The 27,602-nt window shown below is 48.7% G+C and overlaps 1 protein-coding gene and 1 long non-coding RNA gene across 2 annotated transcripts; one reads left to right on the top strand and one right to left on the bottom strand.

Moving 5' to 3' along the window:
* Positions 1-13,220: 13,220 nt before the first annotated feature.
* Positions 13,221-16,588, bottom strand: LOC135829536 (4-galactosyl-N-acetylglucosaminide 3-alpha-L-fucosyltransferase FUT6-like). Its single transcript, XM_065341933.1, has one exon. The coding sequence runs from the start codon at positions 16,224-16,226 to the stop codon at positions 14,784-14,786; it is 1,443 nt and encodes a 480-aa protein (XP_065198005.1). The 5' UTR covers positions 16,227-16,588; the 3' UTR covers positions 13,221-14,783.
* Positions 16,589-16,695: 107 nt separating this feature from the next.
* On the top strand, positions 16,696-19,598 carry LOC135829674 (uncharacterized). The gene is made up of 2 exons (XR_010555891.1): positions 16,696-17,027; positions 18,895-19,598. It is a non-coding gene; the product is annotated as an uncharacterized LOC135829674 (long non-coding RNA).
* Positions 19,599-27,602: the final 8,004 nt, after the last annotated feature.

Here is a 27,602-nt window from a genome sequence, read left to right as displayed (position 1 = left end):
ACAGCTCTCGAACTTTTCGGAGAGTCTCAAACTTTTCCGAGAGGATTTAAGAACGCACCCTTATTCCGCCAATTCCCGCAGTGACAGTCTTAAACGAGAGAGCTTGGAAGCTCAGGGCCCTACGCTGTGCTTTTTTGCCTTGATGACCTAGACAAAAAGAAGCACAGGGATGTTATGAATTCTTATAAATTTCTACTTTTTGTTTTTAGGCATAACCTGGGATTCGAACCCGCACTATCGCCCTGCATGCATCCCCCGATACACTTCGCATACTTGAAGTACCTACTAATTCTTCCAAGTTGCTTCACGTTATGATCTTGTATTTGAAAGCCCTTTTTGAATATGCATTGTGGCCAGCCGTCTTTGATTGTACGGTACGGTACGGGACAGGTACGGTCGAGGGTAATACGACACCATCTACCGCCTTGATGACGGCAAAAAAAGCATAGGGATGTTAAAAAAATTCGATTCTCCTATTTTTTTCAGGCATTACCTGGGATTCGAACTCGCACTATCGCCCTACATATATTCCCACATACACTTCGCATTCATACTCATTCTTCCAAGTTGCATGATCTTGCGTTTGAAAGCCCTATTTGAATAGTGCGGCCAGCTGTATGTGGCCAGCTGTGTTTGATGGTACGGTACGGGACAGATACGGGATAGCGCCAGGCGTGACACAAACACACAAACAAACACCAAACGAGAGAGCTTGGAAGCTCAGGGCCCTACGCTATGCTTTTTTGCCTTGATGACCTAGACAAAAAAGCATAGGGATGTTATAAACTCTTATAAATTTCTACTCTTTGTTTTTAGACATAACCTGGGATTCGAACCCGCACTATCGCCCTGCATGCATCCCCCGATACACTTCGCATACATACTAATTCTTCCAAGTTGGTTCACGTTATGATCTTGTATTTTGAAAGCCCTATTTGAATATGCATTGTGGCCAGCCGTCTTTGGTTGTACGGTACGGTACGGGACAGGTACGGTCAAGGGTAATACGACACCATCAACCACCTTGATGACGGCAACAAAAAGAATAGGGATGTTATAAATTTTTCAATTTTCCTACTTTTTCAGGCATTACCTGGGATTCGAACCCGCACTATCGCCCTACATGCATTCCCCCATACACTTCGCATTCATACTCATTCTTCCAAGTTGCTTCACGTTATGATCTTGAGTTTGAAAGCCCTATCTGAATAGTGCGGCCAGCTGTATGTGGCCAGCTGTGTTTGATGGTACGGTACAGTACGGGACAGATACGGGATAGCGCCAGGCGTGACACAAACACACAAACAAACAAACACCAAATTAAAGCTGTGTGGACCCTGGCTTGCGCCAGACGTTACTGAAGTAACGTCTTCTGCATAGCTACGGGAATTAAAGCTGTGTGGACCCTGGCTAGCGCCAGACCTTACTGAAGTAACGTCTTCTGCATAGCTACGGGAATAATTATAGTCTTTGTGTTTGTGGGTGAATTGGCAAATGATTACTGGGAGCCGCTTTCCTCCAAAGTCCCAGGTTGATCAGAGCAGCCGATCCTGAGTTAAAATCATTATAACGGCTTGAAGTTTCGCTAAATTCGGTGACATCATAATTACATCGGTAACTTGCCCAGAATAGGCCAGATCTGTGACATGAGAGAGGGAGACTTTGCATGGGAGTAGATGGGGAATAACCGATTTCTTTCTTGTTTCTCTGCAAGAACAAACTCCTTGCCAGAAATTTCATCCGGTCAGGATACCAGTAGGGGCCATACCGAAGTTTGAAAGCCACCGACTTATTTGGGACACCGGGGAGCTAAAATACCGCTACAGTCAGACTTCACTTTAATATCCGGTCCTCTTTTATCCGAATCCCTCACCATTCGGAAGAAAACCGTTGGTTACCGATTTACAGCATACATGTATGGCATGCATACATGTGTATGTTCGATTATCCGGTTCCTTCGCCTATCTGGATTTTTTTGTGGAAAACAGAATGTGTGCGGCGATGTCTGACTGTATTGGGACCAGCAGTAGGTTTCCCCAAATCGGCCGGCCGAAAATTTCGCCGAAAATGAAACTCAGTAGGCACCTCTCGAACCACGCGTACGGATACGAAACGAATGCTGATTCGTCACCTGGGTTCGAGGATTCGTCAAAGTCGCCGCGGAGAGCTCGTTTTCACGAATGGAAGCCGCTTCATTCGTGGCACGCTCCGAATCCGTCAGGTACGCATTTTTTGCAAGGTACACATGTTTTGCCAGGTACACATGTTTTCCCTTGATTCCATGATCCATGCACGTGTGCGCGAACACACCCGTACGCCAAGCTACCGGCCATATTCGTAGTTGCCATGCACATTTGCATGACGACTTGCGAAACCTGAATTCTGTTTTCAACGAAACGATTACGAGCCGAATCAAACTTTCGTTTCCGTTTGATTCATAGCAAATGCGAAAGGTCCCTAGTATCGAAAAAATTAATCGCTACGCTTTTCGCCGATTTTCGAGGGCTCCTTTGAGAATTGCCGAAAATGTGCCAAATGTTGCAAAGTGTGTTTGCGAACGAATGATGTTGCTGCAAGTATGACTGCTCGAGCAATCTACTTCAGTACTTGTAGCAGGGTTCTAGCCAAAGGGGGGGGGGGTAGGGGGCGCAGCGCCCCCTACTCTGTTTGCACCCCCCCCCCCTACTCTGTTTGTGTGCTCCCCCTGTGGAAATGTGCCGCCCCCTACTCATTTTCCGATTTCTGTGTTTTCTCTAGCCATTCAATGCAAATGCAGTCGATTGTCAGTACTAGAGGGTTCAAAAAGGCACATTTGCCTAGTATAGGGTGAAGTCGGGTGTTCGCCCTGTACGTTGCATTTCGCATTGGAAGAGAGTTATACTGAAAACGGAAAAAGGGTTACGGGGTAACTGTTTCCCGTCCCCCCTCCCCAACTATTTTGACCTGGCTAGAAGTTAGTTGAACCCTGCTTGTAGTACTAGTGCATTGAGGTCTTGTGACTCGTGTCCTTTGACCTCCTCTCAAACAAACATTAGCCATTAGGAAAATTGTTACCAGTAAAAATCTCAAAATCGGCCGACCGAAAAATTAGCCGAAAACGAGACTTCCCGAAAAGTAGCTAAGCTTTTCGCTGATTTGGGAGGGTTTCTTTGAGAATCGCCGCAAACCTAACAAATCTTCCAATATCACCAATCTTAAAGCCAACATGCCAAAAATTCTTTTAGCCAATTTTCCACTACTTTCCAATTCTGCAGCTGATTTTCGAACAATCAGCTGACCTTGCAGCCGAATCTGATGTATTTTTGAGCCGAGCAAAAAGCCGAATAGGCGAAAAAACGGGCCGATCTGGGGTGAAAGCCTAGTCAGCAGGTCAAGGTGGTAATCCTGAGTTACAAGCAGGGAGTTGTATAGACGTAAACCTGGTTACAAGCAGGGAATTGTGTAGACCCTGGTTACAAGCGCTTAAGCTAAAAGCAGGGAGTTGTATAGACCCTGGTTAAAAGCAGGGAGTTGCATAGACCCTGGTTACAAGCAGGGAGTTGTATTGGCCACGGTTAAAAGCAGGGAGTTGTATAGACCATGGTTACAAGCAGGGAGTTGTTAGACCCTGGTTACAAGCAGGGAGTTGTTAGACCCTGGTTAAAAGCAGGGAGTTGTATAGACCCTGGTTAAAAGCAGGGAGTTGCATAGACCCTGGCTACAAGCAGGGAGTTGTATTGGCCACGGTTACAAGCAGGGAGTTGTATTGGCCACGGTTACAAGCAGGGAGTTGTATAGACCCTGGTTACAAGCAGGGAGTTGTATAGACCCTGGTTAAAAGCAGGGAGTTGTATTGACCCTGGTTACAAGCAGGGAGTTGTATAGACCCTGGTTAAAAGCAGGGAGTTGCATAGACCCTGGTTACAAGCAGGGAGTTGTTAGACCCTGGTTACAAGCAGGGAGTTGTTAGACCCTGGTTAAAAGCAGGGAGTTGTATAGACCCTGGTTAAAAGCAGGGAGTTGCATAGACCCTGGCTACAAGCAGGGAGTTGTATTGGCCACGGTTACAAGCAGGGAGTTGTATTGGCCACGGTTACAAGCAGGGAGTTGTATAGACCCTGGTTACAAGCAGGGAGTTGTATAGACCCTGGTTAAAAGCAGGGAGTTGTTAGACCCTGGTTACAAGCAGGGAGTTGTATAGACCCTGGTTACGAGCAGGGAGTTGTATAGACCCTGGTTACAAGCAGGGAGTTGTATAGACCCTGGTTACAAGCAATAGAGCCTCGCTATCGTGCAGAGCAAAATAATTACTATGGAATCCAGGGTCGAGGCGCACGTCATTTCGGTTAGTAGGGAGGTTCCGGGGTACGATTTTCCGTGCCAAAATCCGTGTGGGCGCTACGGATTTTTTCCAGGCGTGCTCCATACGATTTTTCGGCACAGAGAATCCGTGTGGACTGGCTTTCACACGAACCATGTTTCGTATGGAGATTTTGCGTCATCGGGTGCAGAAAGATTTTTCGCGTACAAATGTGGTACGAGAAACATTGATTTTCCGCGGGAAGTTTTGATTTCGGTACAAATTTTCAAAATGCAAAGGCATAGCGCGGGAATGTGACGTGTTTGCGATCGTAACCTAGGCAATGACGGCAAACACATAAGTTCCGTACTCCGGAACATTTCACTGCTCGAAAACGACGTATAAAAAATCCGTACGATTCCGTAGCGCCTCTACGGATTTTGGCATGAAAAATCGTACTCCGGAACCTCCCTAATATAGTCCCGTGTCGTTTCCCCAGATGGGTATGGCTCCCCGACATGCACACACACACACACACACACACACACACACACACACACACACACACACACACACACACACACACACACACACAGTGACACACACACACGCACACACACACACTGTACTGTACTGCACTTGCTCACTGCCAAAACTGGTCACGTGGGTCTCCCCGGGAGAGGGGAGAGAGACTCAAAAGGAATCTTGGAAAGATGACTCAATTGGCTATTGAACCGCTCAACGGCCGACACCCCCTGAAATCCGCAAACTCTGGGTGGACTTGGAAATGATCCCACTGATGGGCTCACCACATCTCAGTAAGTGGGTGAGGACAAGGTGCAGACAAAGGAAGTGACGGCATCAGGGTACTAGTACTCGTATCCGTCCAGGGATCCAACTGTAGTTACATCTGGCCCCGGTGAAGGTAATACTTGCTGCTAGTGTGGGTGGCTAAATCAGAGTGGATTGAAAGTGTGAACCCTGAAACCAACAAAGGCGGCAGGTACAACATTACACCTTCAAGCAGCCGAGCCTGTTGGCAACATACCCCACACAATCTGGCATAAGTGTACCCACCAACCGAGCTGGCACACACACACACACTTTGGAACTTTGGAAAGCCCATCGCCGAAGGCGATGATAGCTATTAGGCGAGGCAGTAGTTCTTGTGTCGGGATAAATCATTCGGACGGCGAAAGTCGCGGCCGCAGACACAGACGAACACTCTTGGTTGGGGCTGGCTTGGTGGCTTCCGACGGCTACGTTCGCGCCAGTCCCTCCGGTCCTGAGCAAGGTGGTACCATTGCGTCTCCGGGATACCGGTCGCACGCAGGTCTGAAGCTGCCACATCTCTCCAACGACGCTTGGGTCCATGGCGGGGCCGCGTGTTAGTGCCCTCCGCAAACAGGATATGCTTTGGCAACCTGGTGTCGTCCATCCTTGCGAGGTGACCAAGCCATCGCAGGCGATTCGCACGAATGGCCTCCTCCAGCGAGGCTGGCATGCCGCTGCGCTTCGCCAAGTCTTCATTTGACAGGTGTTCCTGCCACTGCTGGTCTCGGGTAACACTCAGGATCGTGCGAACACACTGTCGATGGAACGTGTCCAACCTGCGCAGGAGGGGTGCCTTCAGCGTCCATGTCTCAGAACCATACAGCAGCACTGTAAGGACCACGGCCTGGTAGACCTGACGTCGGATTCCAAGCGACAGACCCGAGTTCCGGAAAATTGGTTGGAGGAGGCTACCAAACGCCCTTGATGCCTTGGCGAGACGAGTTGTGACTTCGGCATCCAGCTCTCCATCGTCGCTGATCGTACTGCCGAGGTAGGTAAAATCGCTGACCACGCCGATCACGTCACCAGCACTCCCAGGCACCACAATATCAGCACGGATGACACTCGGACCAACCGCCAAGAACTTCGTCTTCTGCACACTAACAGTCAGGCCCCAGCCTGACGCACACTGCGTAAATTCCTTCACCATCGTCTCCATGTGCTCGTACGAAGTGGTATACAGGGCAGCATCATCTGCAAATAGCGACTCCGACACGGATAAGTCTGTGAGTCTGTGCTTGGCAGTACGGTCGCCAACCAACTTGCGGCCAATACGATGTTTCATCGGGAAACTAGGCACTGTGGATGTTGAGCGCCAGTGTGCAAGGACGGCAGAGAAGTAGAGGTTGAACAACATCGGAGCCAGGGTGCAACCCTGGCGTAGACCATTCTCCACCCCAAAGCTGTCAGACTGACCACTACCCACGCGAACAGACGCCATCATACCCTCGTGAAGAGACCGGATCACCTGAAGCATGCGCGGAGGCACACCGAGTTTCTGCAGGACCAGCCAAAGCGCTGTTCGGGGGACCGAGTCGTACGCCTTGCGTAGATCCACAAACAAGACGTACAGATCAGATTGATGTTCAATGGCTTTCTCGAGTACTTGGCGGGCAGCAAAGATCATGTCGATGCAGCCCCTACCCTTCCGAAAACCGCACTGAGACTCTGGTAGCCAGTCTTCAGCGAGTGGCTCAAGCCGGTCCTGGAGCATGCGAGCAAACAGTTTGCCCACAACATCGAGCAAGCTGATGCCACGCCAGTTATCGCAGCTATGCCGGTTACCCTTCTTGGGAATGGGGACTATCTCTGCATCACGCCAGTCAGCAGGGACCGATCCAGTTTCCCAAACCCTAACGATGAACTCATGGAGGCGACCCAACAACAGTTCACCACCACAACGTATCAGCTCTGGCAGAATGCCTGATTGACCACTGGCTGTGCCATTCTTCATACGGCGAAGTGCACGTTGGAGCTCCTCGATGCTAGGGACGTCGTCCAGATGTTCACGAACATCCAATGCAGGCATGCTGTCAACAGTGTGTTGGTCAAATTGGCTCTGCGTATTTAACACCATCTCAAAGTGCCGTCCGAAACGAGCACGAACAGCATCCGCATCTTGGATCAAGTTGCCGTTCTCATCCAGCACAGCAGATGTATGCTTTGAAGTTCTGCCCTTCTCAATTTCCTGCAGCTTCCGGATGCACTTCCAGCGAGTGCGCCCATCTTTCTTAGCCTCCTCAGCATCACGCACTACCTCTGATATCCAGTTCTCCTTCGCCATCCGCACAGCCTTTGCCACTGTACGTTGTGCCTGTCGAAAGGCTTTCCGAGTATCAACTGTATCGTTTGACAGCAACGCTTGATGGCAGGTATTCTTGGCATCAATGAGCGGCTCAAGAGTCGAGCTGCTCTCCAAGAACCAGTCTGGTTGAACACGTTTACCAAAACCAATGATGTCAGAGGCAGCAGACGTAACAGCGTCACGGATGCCAGACCACTCTAGATCTATAGACTCCACCGACTCGCTGGGCACTGCAGAATCCCTGGCCAGACGCTCCTGAACACTATCCTGGAAAGCTGTACAAACATCAGTGTTCCGCAGACTCCTCACGTCAAAACGCTTCCGGTTGCCGCTGCCACTTGTACGCCCATTGCGCGGTGGAGCACCACGACTCAGAGCCAAACGTGCACGGACCATGTAGTGATCAGACCAAAATGACGCGCCACGCATGACAGAGACATCCTGACAGTATACGTGCTGATCCTGTCGCATAATGACATAATCAATCAGGTGTGGTTGACGTGTGGCAGGATGAGTCCAGGTTCCACGCTTGCGTAGCTTCTTCCGAAACCAGGTATTCAAAACGCATAGTGAGTTCCTCGCGCAGAACAACAATAAATCCTCACCAGCCTGATTACATTGACCAAGACCAAAGTCACCAATGATCTGATCCCAGGGGGGCCTATCGTCATACCTGTCCCGAAAATCACCAGTTCCGCGTGACCCTACTCTGGCGTTGAAACCAGGTATTCAAAACGCATAGTGAGTTCCTCGCGCAGAACAACAATAAATCCTCACCAGCCTGATTACATTGACCAAGACCAAAGTCACCAATGATCTGATCCCAGGGGGGCCTATCGTCATACCTGTCCCGAAAATCACCAGTTCCGCGTGACCCTACTCTGGCGTTGAAATCGCCCAGGAGTACAAAGATGTCGTTACGGTTGACTCTGTCAACGATCGCCTGCAGGTGTCTATAAAATGTCTCCTTCACGCTGAATGTCGCTTTGTTGGTGGGCGCATAGATGTTGATAACAGACAAGTACTGATCACGGTGACATCGATCTCCGCGGGGTAGTTTGTCCCCCTTCGCGTGAAGTAGGATACGAGCCGTGACGATGCGCGAGCTTACGGGGTCCCACTGTTCTCCGCCACGCCGCCACGCCGCCGACATCTCTGGATTCATCCAAATTCCAACACCCTCGTTCCGTCGGGCTGGTTCTCCCCCTGTTGGGATTGGGCGACCAGAATGAACGAAGGTACAATTGCCGATGGGCCACACATCACTGCCGAACCACTTCGTCTCTTGAATTCCCGCAACTCCGACACGGAATTTTACGAGTTCCGCCGACAAAAAGTCCAGACCTCTGTCCACTCGCGACACTGACTTGTTTTTCCTACATATCCTGGCATCACCTGTGTCCTCTACAAGGGACTGGACATTCCAGCTCGCCATAAAGAGAGTCTCTCGCTCCTTCCTCGACTTCCTCATCGTCCTCATCCTCGTCCACAACTATTCGAAAATTTGAAAAATTTTCAAACAAGAAACACTGCCTCGTCTCGCTTGTGCTTGTGTACCTACTCCCAGCAGAGCGCAAATCCACTGGGACATGCTGCAGCAACCATGGCCTGGTCTACACCACACAGCCATGGCTGCAAACGCAGCTATCCTTCCATTTCGGTCAGCACACACACACACACACACACACACACACACACACACACACACACACACACACACACACACACACACACACACACACACACACACACACACACACACACACACACACACACACACACACACACACACACACACACACACACACACACACACACACACACACACACACACACACACACACACACACACACACACACACACACACACACACACACACACACACACACACACACACACACACACACACACACACACACACACACACACACACACACACACACACACACACACACACACACACACACACACACACACACACACACACACACACACACACACACACACACACACACACACACACACACACACACACACACACACACACACACACACACACACACACACACACACACACACACACACACACACACACACACACACACACACACACACACACACACACACACACACACACACACACACACACACACACACACACACACACACACACACACACACACACACACACACACACACACACACACACACACACACACACACACACACACACACACACACACACACACACACACACACACACACACACACACACACACACACACACACACACACACACACACACACACACACACACACACACACACACACACACACACACACACACACACACACACACACACACACACACACACACACACACACACACACACACACACACACACACACACACACACACACACACACACACACACACACACACACACACACACACACACACACACACACACACACACACACACACACACACACACACACACACACACACACACACACACACACACACACACACACACACACACACACACACACACACACACACACACACACACACACACACACACACACACACACACACACACACACACACACACACACACACACACACACACACACACACACACACACACACACACACACACACACACACACACACACACACACACACACACACACACACACACACACACACACACACACACACACACACACACACACACACACACACACACACACACACACACACACACACACACACACACACACACACACACACACACACACACACACACACACACACACACACACACACACACACACACACACACACACACACACACACACACACACACACACACACACACACACACACACACACACACACACACACACACACACACACACACACACACACACACACACACACACACACACACACACACACACACACACACACACACACACACACACACACACACACACACACACACACACACACACACACACACACACACACACACACACACACACACACACACACACACACACACACACACACACACACACACACACACACACACACACACACACACACACACACACACACACACACACACACACACACACACACACACACACACACACACACACACACACACACACACACACACACACACACACACACACACACACACACACACACACACACACACACACACACACACACACACACACACACACACACACACACACACACACACACACACACACACACACACACACACACACACACACACACACACACACACACACACACACACACACACACACACACACACACACACACACACACACACACACACACACACACACACACACACACACACACACACACACACACACACACACACACACACACACACACACACACACACACACACACACACACACACACACACACACACACACACACACACACACACACACACACACACACACACACACACACACACACACACACACACACACACACACACACACACACACACACACACACACACACACACACACACACACACACACACACACACACACACACACACACACACACACACACACACACACACACACACACACACACACACACACACACACACACACACACACACACACACACACACACACACACACACACACACACACACACACACACACACACACACACACACACACACACACACACACACACACACACACACACACACACACACACACACACACACACACACACACACACACACACACACACACACACACACACACACACACACACACACACACACACACACACACACACACACACACACACACACACACACACACACACACACACACACACACACACACACACACACACACACACACACACACACACACACACACACACACACACACACACACACACACACACACACACACACACACACACACACACACACACACACACACACACACACACACACACACACACACACACACACACACACACACACACACACACACACACACACACACACACACACACACACACACACACACAAGCCGACAAAACAATATGCAGACACACATGTGCACGCGAATACACAGAGGCACATGTCCACACAGATACACAGACGCACATGTACACACAGATACACAGACACACATGTCCACACAGATACACAGACGCACATGTCCACACAGATACACAGACGCACATGTCCACACAGATACACAGACGCACATGTCCACACAGATACACAGACGCACATGTCCACACAGATACACAGACGCACATGTCCACACAGATACACAGACGCACGCACATGTCAGACGCACAGACGCACATGTCCACACAGATACACAGACGCACATGTCCACACAGATACACAGACGCACATGTCCACACAGATACACAGACGCACATGTCCACACAGATACACAGACACACATGTACACACGAATACACAGACGCACATGTCCACACAGACGCACATGTACACACAGATACACAGACGCACATGTCCACACAGATACACAGACGCACATGTCCACACAGATACACAGACACACATGTCCACACAGATACACAGACGCACATGTCCACACAGATACACAGACGCACATGTCCACACAGATACACAGACACACATGTACACACAGATACACAGACGCACACATACTAATACACATATTCGCACATACGCAAATACACAGTCTCACACTGCTCAGAACGAGTTGTGGCAGCTGGAGAGAGTCGCAGCTCGATGCACCTACATGTACGTGCACAGCCTTATACACATAGAGAGAAGAATGAAACAAAGCATTTCGGCTGTAACTCAGTGAGTTCCACGGTTTCACTGCGCCGATCATATCACCACCAGGGAGTCGTAAAATACCGGTATTTTACGACTCCTTGATCACCACTATCGCTGAAACCGTGCGTTCTTAAATCCTCTCGGAAAAGTTGGAGACTCTCCGAAAAGTTCGAGAGCTGTTCTTATATCCTCTCCGAATTTTAGGAGGCTCTCCAAAGCTCTCCAAGCTCTCCAAGCTTCAGAGGTGGTTGAAACTTGGAGATTCCCGCGGTTTGGGATCAGCGCATGCGAACTACGACTAAAAGCCACGTGTTCATCATGAGTGTACGCATTTCCCTTTTCGCATATGCACATACATTCATCACTCAAGATCGCGGCCCCTTTGACGCTTCATTTTGCTTGACATGTGCAAAATATCTCCGTATTCTTCGAGACCCGTTCTTGAGTAATCCCAGTTTCTTCGACTTCTCTTTTCTTCTTCTTCTAGAAGCTAGAGAATATAAGAACGCACCCTCAGAGTTACAGCAGAAATGCTTTGTTTCATTCTTTTCTTTATGTGTACTCAGACACAAATACACAGACAGACAGACAGACACACACACACACACACACACACACACACACACACACACACACACACTGATACAGGGCGTTCACAAACACGCATAGAATATGAAAAGAGAGAGAGAGAGAGAGAGAGAGAGAGAGAGAGAGAGAGAGAGAGAGAGAGAGAGAGAGAGAGAGAGAGAGAGAGAGAGAGAGAGCGGAAATTCGATTATGAGCTGCGTGAAGAGTCCATAATCAAGAGCACACATGTGTCATGTCTTTCCTGAGGGCCAGCTGCGCATATAGCAGGCAGCCTTCAGTGCATCATGCAGCCACATCCACGCAGACACAGACAGTTCAAAAACTCGAATACCACACTTTCGTTAAAACCCCAACTTTTGTGTTGAAATGAAGTTCATCGCAGCACCGAACATTCAGACATGGCATCCATAAGCCGGTAACCGCAACATGAAGGAATCGAGCCAATAAAAAGCAGGTGTGCTTGCACTGGGAGATCGTGGGTTTTTAAGTTAATGACTGCAGGGCCAGATGGTGCCCAGCCAGTACAACGTGCATGCAGTGAATGGCTGCAGGGGCCAGATGGAGCCCAGTCAGCCAGTCAGTGTAACGTGCATGCAACGAAGGCAGCGCACCACACACCGACACGATCATCACAGCTGCATGCATGCACACACACACACACACACACACACACACACACACACACACACACACACACACACACACACACACACACTCTCTCTCTCTCTCTCTCTCGGCCGGCAAAGTTGATCAGAAGGCACGTCCAAAGTTCGCAGCATGCGCACTGCCACGACCAAGTCTCATCTTGTTGGCTATAAAAGTTATGAAGCGGACAGGATCTGGGACCGAGTTCTTAGGTTGCCTTTCAGCACTATCAGTACTCCTAGAGGTTAAAAAAATTGAAGGTAAAAAATTCGGAACGATGCTCCACGCGGCTTCATTGTAAAAAAATGGGGAAAATAACTAAGAAATTTTGGAGATCATGCAGCTGCATTATAGAAAGAAAGGGGGGTTCGTGCGCACAACACAGACAAATAAAATAAAATAAACATACGATATTACTCATCTTTCCAGATGTCTGTGTATTGGTACGTATGAAGAAGGACGAAACTGTTCTTGATCTGGGTTTTTTTTTCTTACTCAATCACTCACTCTGTCTCTTTCTTCTCTCAGACACACGCACACACCCACACACGCACGCACGCACACACACACACACACACAGTTGCACGCACGTGCTAATAATCCATCTCTCCTGCCACTCAAGTCGCAGAAGTCATGTGTTCAAAACACGTCGAATTGTCGAAAACTTACTAGCAAGCCAGGGTAGACTAGACAGGCAGCGGCTGTGTTCACGAGGAGGCATACCAGGTTAGGTGAGTACAACGCCTCCTTGGCACAGTACACGCACCGACAGATACCCGCCAAAACAGAATGGCCATATAGCATGTCGCACCGCTACAGTACAGCAATGTCGGGCCGGGGCAGTCGAAGATGACCGCCTGGTGTAGGCATCGTGTTCGTACGCCTGTCCCCCGGACGGTTGTCAACGTACTAGTAAATAGGCACATTAAGGGCAGTACCTAGAGCCGAATGGGAGCACAGAATGGCCGCAGTGCAGGGCCGAACGTGACGAGACATCCGTTCAGTAGTTAAACCGCCTTAGAAACGACTGCGACGCTGACGCTCTCTCTCCAGTTTTTTCGGCAAGTGGCAAGCGGCCAGGAGAAGAGGCACTAGGGATTGCAGCTATGCCTGTCCCTTGGTTCAAAGAAACATTGACAAGCATGACTCGATAACCGTCCCTTGGTTCACACAATCATTGCCAGGCGTGACTTGATGCGGTATTAGGGTTCTTCCCGAGAGCGTATGGGCAGCGGCACGTCAAGTCACCAAGCCCTAATACGGAATCGTCTCTATGATACCCGCCTGGCTGACGCAATCGTTGATGTCCTCCAGCGTCAGGCGCTGCGCGAGCAGTTTCTTCCGCTCGCCGGCGTCCATCAGCTTCTTGGCCAGCTTGCACCAGCCGCCGAGGTCGTCCGTGGGGCCATAGCGACGCACAAACTCCGCCTGCAGCGTACCGTTACGGCGGAACGAATGATACGCGTGGAACATGTCTGCGTCGTCGGCAACCCGCCCGATGTGGTACGCCAGCTCCCCAACCGTCTTGTAGTCGAAGACGTTCACGTAGGACGCGGCGGTCGGCGCGTGTATCGAGTACAGCGGGAACTCGTCGTTGAGCGAGGCCACGATCGGGATGGTGCCGATGCGGAAGTTGCGGTACCACTTCTCGGTGACGTAGTGCCGGCACAGACGGTTCTCGATGCTGAGCAGGAACTTGTACGGCGTGAACATGTCCTCGCGGCCCTGGTCGGGTAGGATGCGCCGGTTGTGCATGCACCGGCCGTAGCTGTGTACGGGCAGGCGCTCCATGAGCGCGCTCAGCACGTGCTCGCGGCCGCTGTGCGAGTGGCAGTTGCTGACCAGCGCCGCCACGGGCACGTTGAGCCGCTCCTCGAACGGCACCGTCAGCGGCCGCCGCACCTCGCTCACGTAGCAGCCGCCCGTCCGTACGTACTCGTGCGGCAGCGCGGCGTCCGGCCGGTACGACCGCAGCAGGTGAACGCCGCGCTCCAGCAGCAGTCGCATGCGCGGCGTCATCGGGTTCGCCTCCATGGAGAACGCCGCCACCAGCTGGTTGTCGTGCACGTCGGGCAGCTCCACGTCAAAGTCGAGCCGGTTCATGTGCAATTCGACGATGTCGGCCTCGACCAGCAGCCGTCGGTCCTCCGTGTATGTCCAAACCACGCCGTCGCAGCACTGGAAGCGCGCCAGCAGCTTGCCGTGCGGGAACATCGGGTGCCCGAACAGCTTGTTCCACAGCAGCACCAGCAGGACCTTCTTCTCCTGCTTGGGCCGGCAGAGCGTGTCGAGTTCGTGTCCGCAGTTGGAAGGCGTGTTCACCGGCATCGGCCATGCCCACTTGTTGATCGCGCCGGCCCACTCTCGCGTGCCGATGATGCGATCGCGGTCCACCGTTACCGAGGACGACGCCACAGCGGCGCTCGGCGCGGCCGGTTCATTTTTCCCCTCGAGGTAACTTGGTGAGGCCATGACCAGAGGGCGGTGGTTCAGGTCCACAGCCTTCACCTCGCCACTGTACGTGGGCACGGCAGGTCCACGTCTCAGCTGGCCGACGTCATCGTCGCTCATTTCACCTTCAGCACTATCCGTCGTTGTTGCCAGTGGGCTGCCCCTGTACAGCAAGTGTCCAGCGAGACTGGTCACGAGCAGCGCACAGCACAGTACGAGGACACGGCAGACCCATACTCTCGGCATTGGACTGTGGCGGTCTTCACACTGGCAATGACCCAAACGTCCGTCCTGGTGCTGCTGCTGCTAATCCCAGTTCACAGGAAAGCGAGAAAATACTGACAACTGCAACACCGACTCAAAACTGAAACGATCCCCACAAATGTTTCGGCTCGCTGAACATAACGCCAGCCTACATGCACTGTACTGGCCGTTGGAAAGAGTCTTATCCGCAGTTGTCTTTTGCACGTGTTATGGGACTCCAAACCGAACGAGAGCAGTTACTTCGACATGCACTTCACCCGAGCAGGAACTCCACGCCACAAAACAGACAAACCTCAAAATGTGCAACCACCAAAAAAACTCTCTCCAGCTCCTCTGTTCGAAAGTACAAATGCATGCGCGCGTGTGTGTACCAATGAAGTAGTTTGAACGGCAAGCCAGCATGCACGCAGCACGAGGTCGCGTAGTAGGCAAAATACCATGACGTGACCAGTCCGTGCGCCAAGGGGTACTCAAGGGCTGATTTTATTTGCAACCGCGGGAAACGAAGTCACCAAGACGCCTTCATTTGAGGCTTTTGGAATTGGAGAATTTATTGAATTTAGGTATGGCTCTCGTCCCTTCTAGAGAACTAACCAAGACCCTGTGGGGGCAGAAGGAGACTTCTTTGGCTCCGTGAATACACTAGCTATGCGGTGGTCTAGTTAGTTTGAGTGTGTGGTTCGTATTCAAAGTGTTCCAAGCCGCAGTTCACTCGAAGGTCATCGTGGATACGTCTGCACTTGAAAATCAAGGCTGGAAAGGACTGCCTGGTGTGTCCGAACGGTATGTTTTGCACTGAAGGCATTTTTTGTATGAATTGTTGAAAGTGTCTACTTGTTCGAAATGCAAAAGACATGGTCGTAGATCCTTGGCCCACAACACCCCACTAAATAAACTATGACCTGTCGTGAAATTATGTGAAATTGATCAACACAATCATACACAAATTATCCTATGGCAAAGTACTGCAAATGCAAATAATAGCATCCCTTTACCTAGGTCATGTTTGTAGGGCCTTATGCCACATCTTTGCATGATTTCCTCATGCAAATCGTGTGCCTAGCTTCGAAAACACATTGCGCTAAGTGCCGAATATATACCTGTGAATCAGAACAACAGCACTCACTATTGCTTTCATGAGTGGTAATGGTCAGCTGAAAGGAAACTTCTATCCATCAACTCATAAGTAAAGTAATGACTAATCTCCTTGCTGCGCATGTGGTTCCTTCGTATTTACATGTACCGTAAAGTACCGCCAGAGCGCCCCACCATCTCGTCCTTTCGGGGTCGTATTGTGGGGGTGGTCTCCGGTCTGTAGGTTATACGACACGAACTTTGTACACATATTGCACGTTCTGCAGACAATCTGTGCCTTCGAGCGGACACGAGCTCCACACAAAAACCTGCTTAGTGTGACCTTAGTACACTAAGTTGCTCACACCGTACGAACTTCGTTGCACTCTGCCACACGATTTTCCTTTCCCTGGCTGTATTATATAAATCTGTCGCAGCAAAATCAAGGTGGGGCGCTCTCGCGGTACTTTACGGTATGTGCGCCTCTCTGTGTTCGGTGAATGATTTTGAATATTTGCGCACGACTTCAGGATAGTGCACATTGTATGCATGTACCTGCATATGTAATCCTTTCATGATTTAAAAATTAGGAGAGCCGTGCTTCTCATCACCGTGGACAAGTAAATGTCGGCCAATTACGTAGCGTTTGGAGATTTGCACAAGTACAGTTGCGTGTCGATTATGCGGCAACCGTGGAATAAAATGAATATTCTGGACGACTGAAGCTACAAAGCCATCTTGTGTTAACTTAACAGATAAAAAAGACAGTACTTCGAAGTACCTGTATTTATCACTAGTATTACCCTGAGACAGTCGTGCTCATCTCTAGAGACTGGCTTGTATTTAACTCTACGTAATGGCAACTTTCATGATGCTGACTGTCTACATTTACTTGAAGTAGGACTATAAATACTAAATATAAGGTCTATAAGCTGTCAGTGCGGTGCTGTTGGATACCCGACATGCCATGTGACTGACCGCCAGATACTAGTAAACGACATGCGATTGTACCGGTCACAGTGTAGCTGGGTTTTCACGACAATTTGAAACTTATACGATTGTGAGAAAAGTTCAGAAACCACACTTACACATACACACACACACACGCACACACACACACACATGCGCGCACGCGAGCGTGTGCACACACACACACACACACCTGTCCTGTTCTGTTGAGCCACTACCACAACTTAGCACAAGGATCGCATCGGCCCCAAAGGGGCAGTAGAGCGAAAGTGAGAGGTGTTGGCTTCGAGTTCACCTATCTCTACGGTGAACGCAACCTCGATCGAAAGTCATGCCAAACGGATTTATCTACCACACGCGCGCGCGCGTGCGCGTATACAAAACGGAGGAAGGATTACTTACTCTCCCTGTATGATGTTTCTGTTGTATTCGTGAACAATGTCATTGATGTTTTTCCATGCATGTTTTTGAATATGCGAGCATAACTTCCAACATCAAGCACATTCTTGCTTCTCATCAGCATGTACAAGTTTATGTTGGGCAGTTATGTAGCGTTTGTTTTACCGGCTGCGTTTGTTTTACCGGCTGCGTTTGTTGGTGCTTGCAGGTCATTGGCATGCTGTCTGTTTCACAGAAGCTCGTGTAACAGGTTCACCGTACAGCTATGAATGCAATGTAGCGTGTTGAAGCCACTTCGGTATGACGTGATGCCTAATTTCCTGGTTGTACCAAAATTGCGAGTATGCAAGTGATCGTCAAGCCTGCCCCTGTACAGTAGCCGTCTTGCCTTGTTACGCCTGGTTCTGACTCTGCGTTCTCGTTTACTCCATGCAATGTTACAAGGAATACTGCTCCCTTCTCAAGCAATTCATTGGCAACAAAACGCTCGGCTATGCCCTGTAACTTTGCTGTGCGGTTTGTGCTTTGTCAATGTTGTGTACCAGTTCATGATCTGTGCTTGCTGGTCTGTTTGTTTTCTCTCGCACAATTGAGGCGCTGTAGCACAGTGTACAGTGTCGATCATCCTGCCCAGGCTCTGATTTCACGTACCACAGTACGGTTTCTCTTGTTGCTCACTGTAATGTGCATGATACAAGCTCCTTGGTACTCCATCATCACCTGGTGCTGTTGCTGCCATTGTTGGACCCTGCTGATATCCTTCTCGCAATGCCCGAACGTTGTTCCAACAAATGCACAACTCGCTCTTAGTTGTCACATTCGGTTTGGTCTCGTTCCAGTCTTTCGAATTGAGTGAGTGCGTAAACTTGTATGAAGTGGTGGAGCAAAAGCCGTGTGCCGGCAAACATTCAATGTCCGGGTGTAATGACGCACCAAGGTCCCGGGACTTGCGTCCAATTCCTGAGTGATTTTTGTGTGCCTAGCCTCTAGGTATCATACCATATTTGTTTGGTTCAACCGTTTTGGATGCCCACTGCACTACCATTCACTGTATTATGTGTGTATGTTATCCAAGAAATCTCCCATATTTTTGGGTGGACAAACGTCGCCATAAGTCAGTAACCTGGCATTTTGCACTAACAGAACTCCTAGGATATCAGCGCCGTCTCAGTACCTGGGGACAGTTGTAAAGAAAAAGAAAAAATATCCTTGGCCCACAATGCCCCACTAAATAATCCGAAGGGTGTCGCGAAGACGACAATTTCCTTACCTTTCTTTCGTGGACGAAAAAAGACACTTCGCTTCGTCCGTTGCGCATGAAACGAAACATGAGGGTAGTGTTTATCAATTAGAATAGGTATCATGCACGAAGGAATAGCGAAAAGGTACTATGCTCGAGCGCTGGTCGTCGTCTTGTTTGTCAATTTTGAGTCCCATTGAGAATTTTCTTCTCCAGACCTCTCAAATTTCCCGCGGTTGCAAATAAAAGTGCAACTTCTAGACGACTTTTTTGAATTTGGCGCACGGACTGGTGACCGGTGACCTGCATGATGTACAATTACAAGTAACAGTACAACTCGTATGATGACGTATCCCACTGTATCAGTATTCCCAAGATCGCATAAACAGTGTACCGTATATTCTCTATTATAAGCGCGGTGCTTATATTTTTTCAACACCCCTCTACGCCGTGCTTATATTGGAGACCGCGCTTATATTGGAGACCGTGCTTATATTTTTTCAACCAACACATCCATACAGAGCAAGAAGAAATACATGCTGGATATCATGCATGCAGCATTGATTTCCACCAAGACCGTGCTAATAATAGAGACTGTGCTTATAATAGGGAGGTTCTGCTCTACGTTTTGGGAACGCGACGCAAAGAATCACGCGAACTTTCTTCGCGTTCCCGTATAGTCCATCAGCCAGTGGTGCTAAAGTGAGTCCCCTGTTGCACTTACAAATCGAACACCTGGAACTGACATCAATCGACAGCAAAAGCATCACTGAATCCAACCTGCCTACTTTCCCTGGCGAAACTCTTGCACTCCTTTTACAGTGCGCCTTGGAAGTTCGACAAATTTCTTCTTCTTCATCAGCCATTACGAGGTTTTCCATCCGTTTTATCAGGACATCCAATGCGTCTTCAGTGAAAAACGTGGAGTTTTGTCAACGTTTGGTGTGGTTTTCCGTGGCGATCGACCTAAAATCGCGAAATAAATCGCCGTCGATTTGAGCAGAGGTGAGTTGGCTTGGAGCACGTACAGATTCAAAAAATATGTGTACATGCGCACCGGGAAGAAGATGAAGATGCTCACCATTTTCAAATAACTAATTCAAAAAACTACATGACTATTGTCAAGAGTGGACTCTTGCTATTGTACTGCAATTGTTGTAGTTACTTGTTTGCAACTACAATGGTATCAAGTAGATAATCAAGCGAGGTACACAGGGATTGATGGCTGATCAAAGCCCAAGGGACCAGCCCGAGGGCTTTGATCAGTCATCAAGCCCGACTGTACCTCGCTTGAATATGCTTCAGACGATCCCCAACAATTTTTTTGATTTTGAATTCAATCGCCTTATTCTTTGGGTGATCTCGAGTGTGGTAGATAGTACTTCGAAGTAGTACAACTGTAACTGTACTACTACCTGGTTGCAACATGTTCAAAGCAGCCTTGCCTTTATTTCAACTGTTTGCTGTCAGCATCCAGAGCCATGGCGTTTGCTAGTTTATCGTAATGGAGAAGAGAACTGCAGGGCATTCACTCGATGTACAACATCCATCGCCGCAGATTCCTTACTTTTAGCTCTCCACGTTCCTTATTTTTCCAGGGATCAGGACCTTCCCGGGGTGATTCCATTCAGGGTGGAAGCGTAGATCACACTTTTGCCAAACAGTAAAAACTCCGCTTCAAACCTGCTTGACATGACTCGGGGTGCACACTTCGGAAACCCGAAGGTGGATGATGTTCAATACTAGCTCATTGTAATCTTCCTGAAGGTATGTATTCGGATGCTCAATTAAATAGAACAGTGAAAGAGATGTGTAATGGAACAACACTCAACAACTTTAGGCGAACAACAATTTTATTGTAATTTGAATCCAGGCACACGTGTAATACGGAAACTGCAATGGTTTACACTGCAAATCTTCTCGATTTGCAAGATTTTTCCCGTAATTCACAAAAATCTGAAAGTTCATTCCTGAAACGCGCATGGCACTGATTGGAGATTGGGTTTAGGTCACAACAATGGCTGTCGATGAAATGCCAAAAATGGTCACTTTGTCGGCTTCCCCCTGCAGAGCGTGCAAGTCGTTTACTCTTTTTATTTGCGGATTCGGTGTACAGGGTACCTAACCTCCCCATTGAGGCCAAAATCAAGTATTCGATTTCTAAGTGCAACAGGGTGCTTGAATTTGACGACTTCTGAGTTCTTGGCTGATGGACTAGTAACGACACGTAAAGAAATGCTGTTCTGCTCTACGTTTCACCAAGAGTACTTGGTTTCACCTAGAGAAGTCACGTGGAATGTGTACTGGGAATTTCCCCTTCCATATTTGGCAGTTTTCTGCATGCAATTGATCGATACCCAGCAAATCCGTACGCATTTTCTCTGCGTGTGCCACAACGTAGAGAACCCCATCTCCGCGTAGAAATCTGGAGCCAAAACACGCGAAGCCGTAGACTCTAACCCAGACACTTGCTCTCTACGTGATTTCTCTACGTTTCACGTATAGCAGAACCTCCCTAATGTTTCGAAAGGGGCTCACAGTGTGCTAGTATTAGAGACTGTGCTAGTAATGGAGACCTGTTCTTATAATAGAGAATATACGGTATTCTATGAATTTTTTTTTGAACTTTGTTTTACTTCGCAAAATCCAAACGGGAATTTCTTCCCAATGCATGACAAGGTAGCGAAGAATTAAGAGGGAAGAAAAGAGAGAGAGAGAGAGAGAGAGAGAGAGAGAGAGAGAAAGAGAGAGAGAAAAAAGGAAAGAAAGAAGTGTGTATGCACTGGAAATGATAGTCAGCTGGAAATCGGATCCATTGTCAAACATGGCATTTGCTACTGTTCCATGTAGTCAACGAGCAATTGCGTAGGGTACTGCTGCAGCTTTGAAGGTCTCCAGAGTTGTGCTGGAGCGGACGTCTCCAGGTAATCTGTTCCATTTACCTGTAGCGTTGAAGGCGTACCTCGACTTGCCAGCGTTTGTTCTTGCAACTGGAAGACTGAGTCCGTCCTGCTGCTGAAGGCGGGTTTCTCCGGTCATTTGTGGAGTCATTAGTTCTGTGACGGACTGCGATGTCTCACCGTGTAGGCTCTTCCACACAAGAGCTAAGGTGTTCTGGTGGAAGTGCTCTGACACCTGGAAAACTCCCAGCCGGGGCAGCAAAGGTTCAGCTGAGTGTCGCGTGGGCTGGGGGGGGGGGGGGGGATATGATCATGATAATTATTATTATAACGAACCCTGCGGAACCCTGCGGGAGAATATTATTATGGGAACAGTAGTTCTTTATAGCCGACGTTCGTTATAACAGAAATGCACTCACACTATACAAACAACACGTCTCTGTATGTAGCCTGCGTAGGATCTGCATGCACTAAGATGACTTGGTAAGTAAAGGTTATCATGCCGCCGGCCCTACAAGAAATGGTTCGTTGTAAACAGTTCGTAAACAAAAATGGTCACTAGTCTTTTGTATGGGTTCAAAGAGACACAAGCCGGTGACAAGGACACCATTCGCGAAATAATTTAATTGGCTATACAATGAATGCGTTATTGTGGAGTCGACTATACAATGTACCGGCACAGTCAAGCTGAGCTAGATTCGTTAGTGCGGGTCGCGTCGCTGTCTCTTAGTCTTACTGTTCAGTGGTAGATGACTCTGGCTGGTTCTTCACCTCCCCGGCGAGGTACTTTTCCAAGCTACTCAAGACCAAGTGGGCAGAAATATAACAGTAATTGGCAGCAATTACAGCGCCTTGTGGCGGCAAACAATCGGCCACACGGAAACCCAGGTTGTCAGTCAGAGCTCATTCGCCACTTGGTTGCGCCAGCTCACATCCCGGGATCCTACAATACAGTACAGGTACTAGGTGCATACAAATGATACAATCATATCGACGTGATCAGGTGATCGCATTTCCGAGGCTCGGCCTTCATATGTGCTACATATCATGTATGTAGGCCCCAAATCGCTCCGTTTTCATAATAATTCATAGCGTTTTTAAGACAAACACATAATCATTCAACCTCACTTCCCGCCAAAGCCAACCCTTCTCAGAATCTCTTTGGCCTTTTTCTTCGCTCCGTTTGGTGAACGTTTCAATTATTTACTTCTCTCTGATATTCTTGTCACAACCATGGCCTCGTCAGCAACGCCACATTCTCATATCGGAGCAGTGTGCATGCCCTTGCTGAGCGGAAACTCAGTGGCATCGCCGGGGTCGCGACCCGGATTCCGATCACTCGGAGCTGGACGGAAATCCAGTGCATTGGACGATTTGCTCAAGTCAAGAGGAGCTTGAACGGCCGTGGCTGAGCGGAAACTCAACACGGTCCAAGTGCGAGTAGTTGGCGCACGGAAATCCGTCAGTAGAACTAGCCCGATCGTCAGCTGCTAAAGCTGTTTTCGATCCGCAGGCACTTTTTTGGACTTAGTTTTACTTCGCAAAATCCGAACGGAAATGATAGTCAGCTGGAGATCAATAGTACGGCGCGGATTAGGGTCCAGCCAAGAGTCCATAACCCCCCAGAGTGTGCAACTCGTGATCCTTCTCAGCACAGATCAGTGCCGCAACGAAATCCAAACTTCATACGTCATGATTGTAGTGAGTAACGGATGTACCAGATATGCACATGGCCCCATCCGCCCATGCTTGACTATGGACCGGATGACGCAATGTTTGGATTTCGTTGCGCCAGACCCCAGCTAGCCTGGAGTTGCACACTCTGGGGGGTTATGGACTCTTGGTCCAGCGGATAATGCTCCAAAAAAATGCTTATAATAATGCTCCAAAAACTACCTTGTAATGCTGATTAAAATGTTTCAACAAGGGATATAATGCTCTTGGTTTGGAACAAAATTGGAAGAAAGGCTGCACATTGCCGTCAAACTTCCAGGAAAGAGGCAAGGATGCATTTAGTCGATCTGCCTCTGAAGCTGCTACAATATCTCTCATGAGCTCCACCACTTCTTAGCACTATAGGACATGATCGCGTCTCCATTGGCTGCTCTCCATTGCAACTTTGATGCAGGGCTGTGGCTGAATAGTGGGTGTATCACATCTTTTCCCTTGCTTATCCATGTAGTGACTCTGTAGGGACCGGCGGATTCTGCTCGAAAACGTACGGAAAAGGTGGCAGATTCTGCTCGAAAAGCAGTGAAATTGGCAGAACAATACAAACCTTATGGCGGGCAATTCCTCGAATTCTGCTCCATTTTTTATCCATATACCAAACATGCATGAAACTTACCAGAAAAAAGTACCGAATTCTGCCAATTTTTCTGCCGGCAGAATCCGCCGGACCCTAGTAGTGAGAGGTGAACAATTATTGCTGGCGATCATTTGGATGCTGGAAGCTTATCATGGGAAGTGGTATTCCTGCCTGCAGACAAGCTGTCACTGCTTCCGGGAAAAATGTCTTCACCTGAAACAGCTCACTGAAGTTGAGGCCAGTTCCTGAGAGACGATCTCAGATCGAGATCCCTCCCATTTACAGAAATCCTGAAAACACTTGGTCAGAAGTTATTTTGCCGCTCTACATCCTCTGTTTGCGCTGTCTTCTTCTCCTGAGGTTGCGTGGAGACAAATCATAATTTTGGTTGGCCACAATACTCTTCTTTTCTGATAGCACTTGACTGTAGACCTTGCATTACAATCGTCCACGACGAACTATACGCGCTTCACCAGGAAAGTAAGACACGCGCTGCTGAGCACTCAAATCGACTTGGTACTGCGTCCATGAGAAATTTTACAGTGTAGTTCTTTTCGAGCCTGCTAAGCTGGACTCGGGAAAGGCAGTTACCGTATTATCTCTAATAATATAAGCACAGTCTCCAATAATAGCACGTCTCCAATAATAGAACACCTTGGGGCGGCATTCAAAACTTAAAGTGCTCAGTCTCCATTATAAGCACACTGTGTAAATTCATTATCTGTACCGGCGAAAAAAACCCTGAAATGTGTGTGTCATACATGAATTTGGCATGGCAACAGGCCTCTGAAATGAGGTTGAAATAATAATGGAACAGTCTCCAATAAAGGAACGTCTCCATTAATAGCACGGGGTGGAGGTACATTGAAAAAATAAAGGACCGTGCTTATATTAAAGATAATACGGTATTGGGAACACGCTTTTTCTGTTTATAGCCGCTCCTTCATCCAGGTCCAAATTTTTCAATGGATCAATGTTTACTTCAGTATCGCCAGAGATGCTATGGCCAGAGCATATGGCATAACAGGAGAACTCCTCTTCGTCTGTTTGATATTCACTCCGCGTACGCCTAGTCTCCTCCTTGGCTCTCCATGATTTCTAAAAAAAAAAGAACCCGTAAATCATCGTTACGGATTTTGTGTCACAGCCTCATTTGCAATGTTGGGCATGCTACATCACCTGTAGTTGTGGGCTGTACATTTACCTGACTGCACTGTACTTGTACGTTCTACCAAGAGTCCATAACCACGCTTGTGGACTCTTGCCAGTCTTGGTTCTACATAAAGACTTTAGGACTGATTGTAACAATGGCATTACATGTATGTAGCCAGGTGCCGGTACATGCCGTTGCATGCACCTCATCTCATGGCTTTAGCCGATTGTTGCCAAAAACCTGAGATTTCCCGACATCATCCCCTATTAAACTCGTTCTGCCGCTCAAACCTCAGATAATGCTGGTCTTGTTCCTTTCTAATGCTCCATAATGCTCTGATGCTCGGATAGTCTCATAATGCCGAATATAATGCCGGCATTATCCGCTGCCGCTGGACCCTAGCGCGGATCCATTGTCAAACATGGCACTGGCGACTGCCAGTAGTGATAGATTATTATCAAGAGTATTATTATGTTTGAAGAAGGGCTGAGGCTTCCTGCAGCTTCATCTGTGAAAAGAATTCGGGTGGACACACCCATTCCCATAGCGCTGCATATCACATCCGAACCAGTTCCGTTATTTTACAACGTTTCGGCACTTGGCCATCATCAGGTAATAACAATGAATACCGTGGAAGCCACACAAGAGCCACACAAGAGCAGTATATACGCAGAGTGTAGCGCTACACTCTGCGTATATACTGCTCTTGTGTGGCTTCCACGGTATTCATTGTTATTACCTGATGATGGCCAAGTGCCGAAACGTTGTAAAATAACGGAACTGGTTCGGATGTGATATGCAGCGCTATGGGAATGGGTGTGTCCACCCGAATTCTTTTCACAGTATTATTATGTATATATAAAATATTTCTCTAGGGCAGTCCCCACAGACCTATGGTCTCCTTACGGCGTAGATCTACCCTTATAGCAGCCAATCTAGGATTGCGATACGAAATTGACTTGGTGAAGCAGCAAGGCGGACCGATGCCGGAACTGAGTTCCAGCGGTCAGGGGCTATCAAAAGAAAAAGAGAGGAATAACCAAATTGAGAGGAAGCTCGTGGCAGTGCAAATCCAAGCGAGACTTGAGACCTTGTGCAGGTGCGGCTACGTGCCTCAGAATTGGCACGAAGGCAGAAAAGGCACAGAAGTGAACTGGCAGAAGAATAAACGCATCTGAATACAAGAAGATACAATATACATGTACAAGTCGCCAGGGGGTTATAATACTCTTGTTATTTATTATGTATTCCGATCACTCGGAGCTGGACGGAAATCCAGTTACTGAGTTGGATGATTTGGTCAGGAGCAGGGAGT

This window comes from Sycon ciliatum, chromosome 13, assembly GCF_964019385.1.
Source record: "Sycon ciliatum chromosome 13, ocSycCili1.1, whole genome shotgun sequence".
NCBI classification, from domain to species: domain Eukaryota; kingdom Metazoa; phylum Porifera; class Calcarea; order Leucosolenida; family Sycettidae; genus Sycon; species Sycon ciliatum.
Note: the sequence above shows the minus strand (reverse complement) of the source record. Positions and strands in the feature narration are given on the sequence as shown.

Bases quoted from the DNA above. Each gene is read 5' to 3' on its own strand.
- LOC135829536 (XM_065341933.1), bottom strand. From the start codon at position 16,226: ATGCCGAGAGTATGGGTCTGCCGTGTCCTCGTACTGTGCTGTGCGCTG.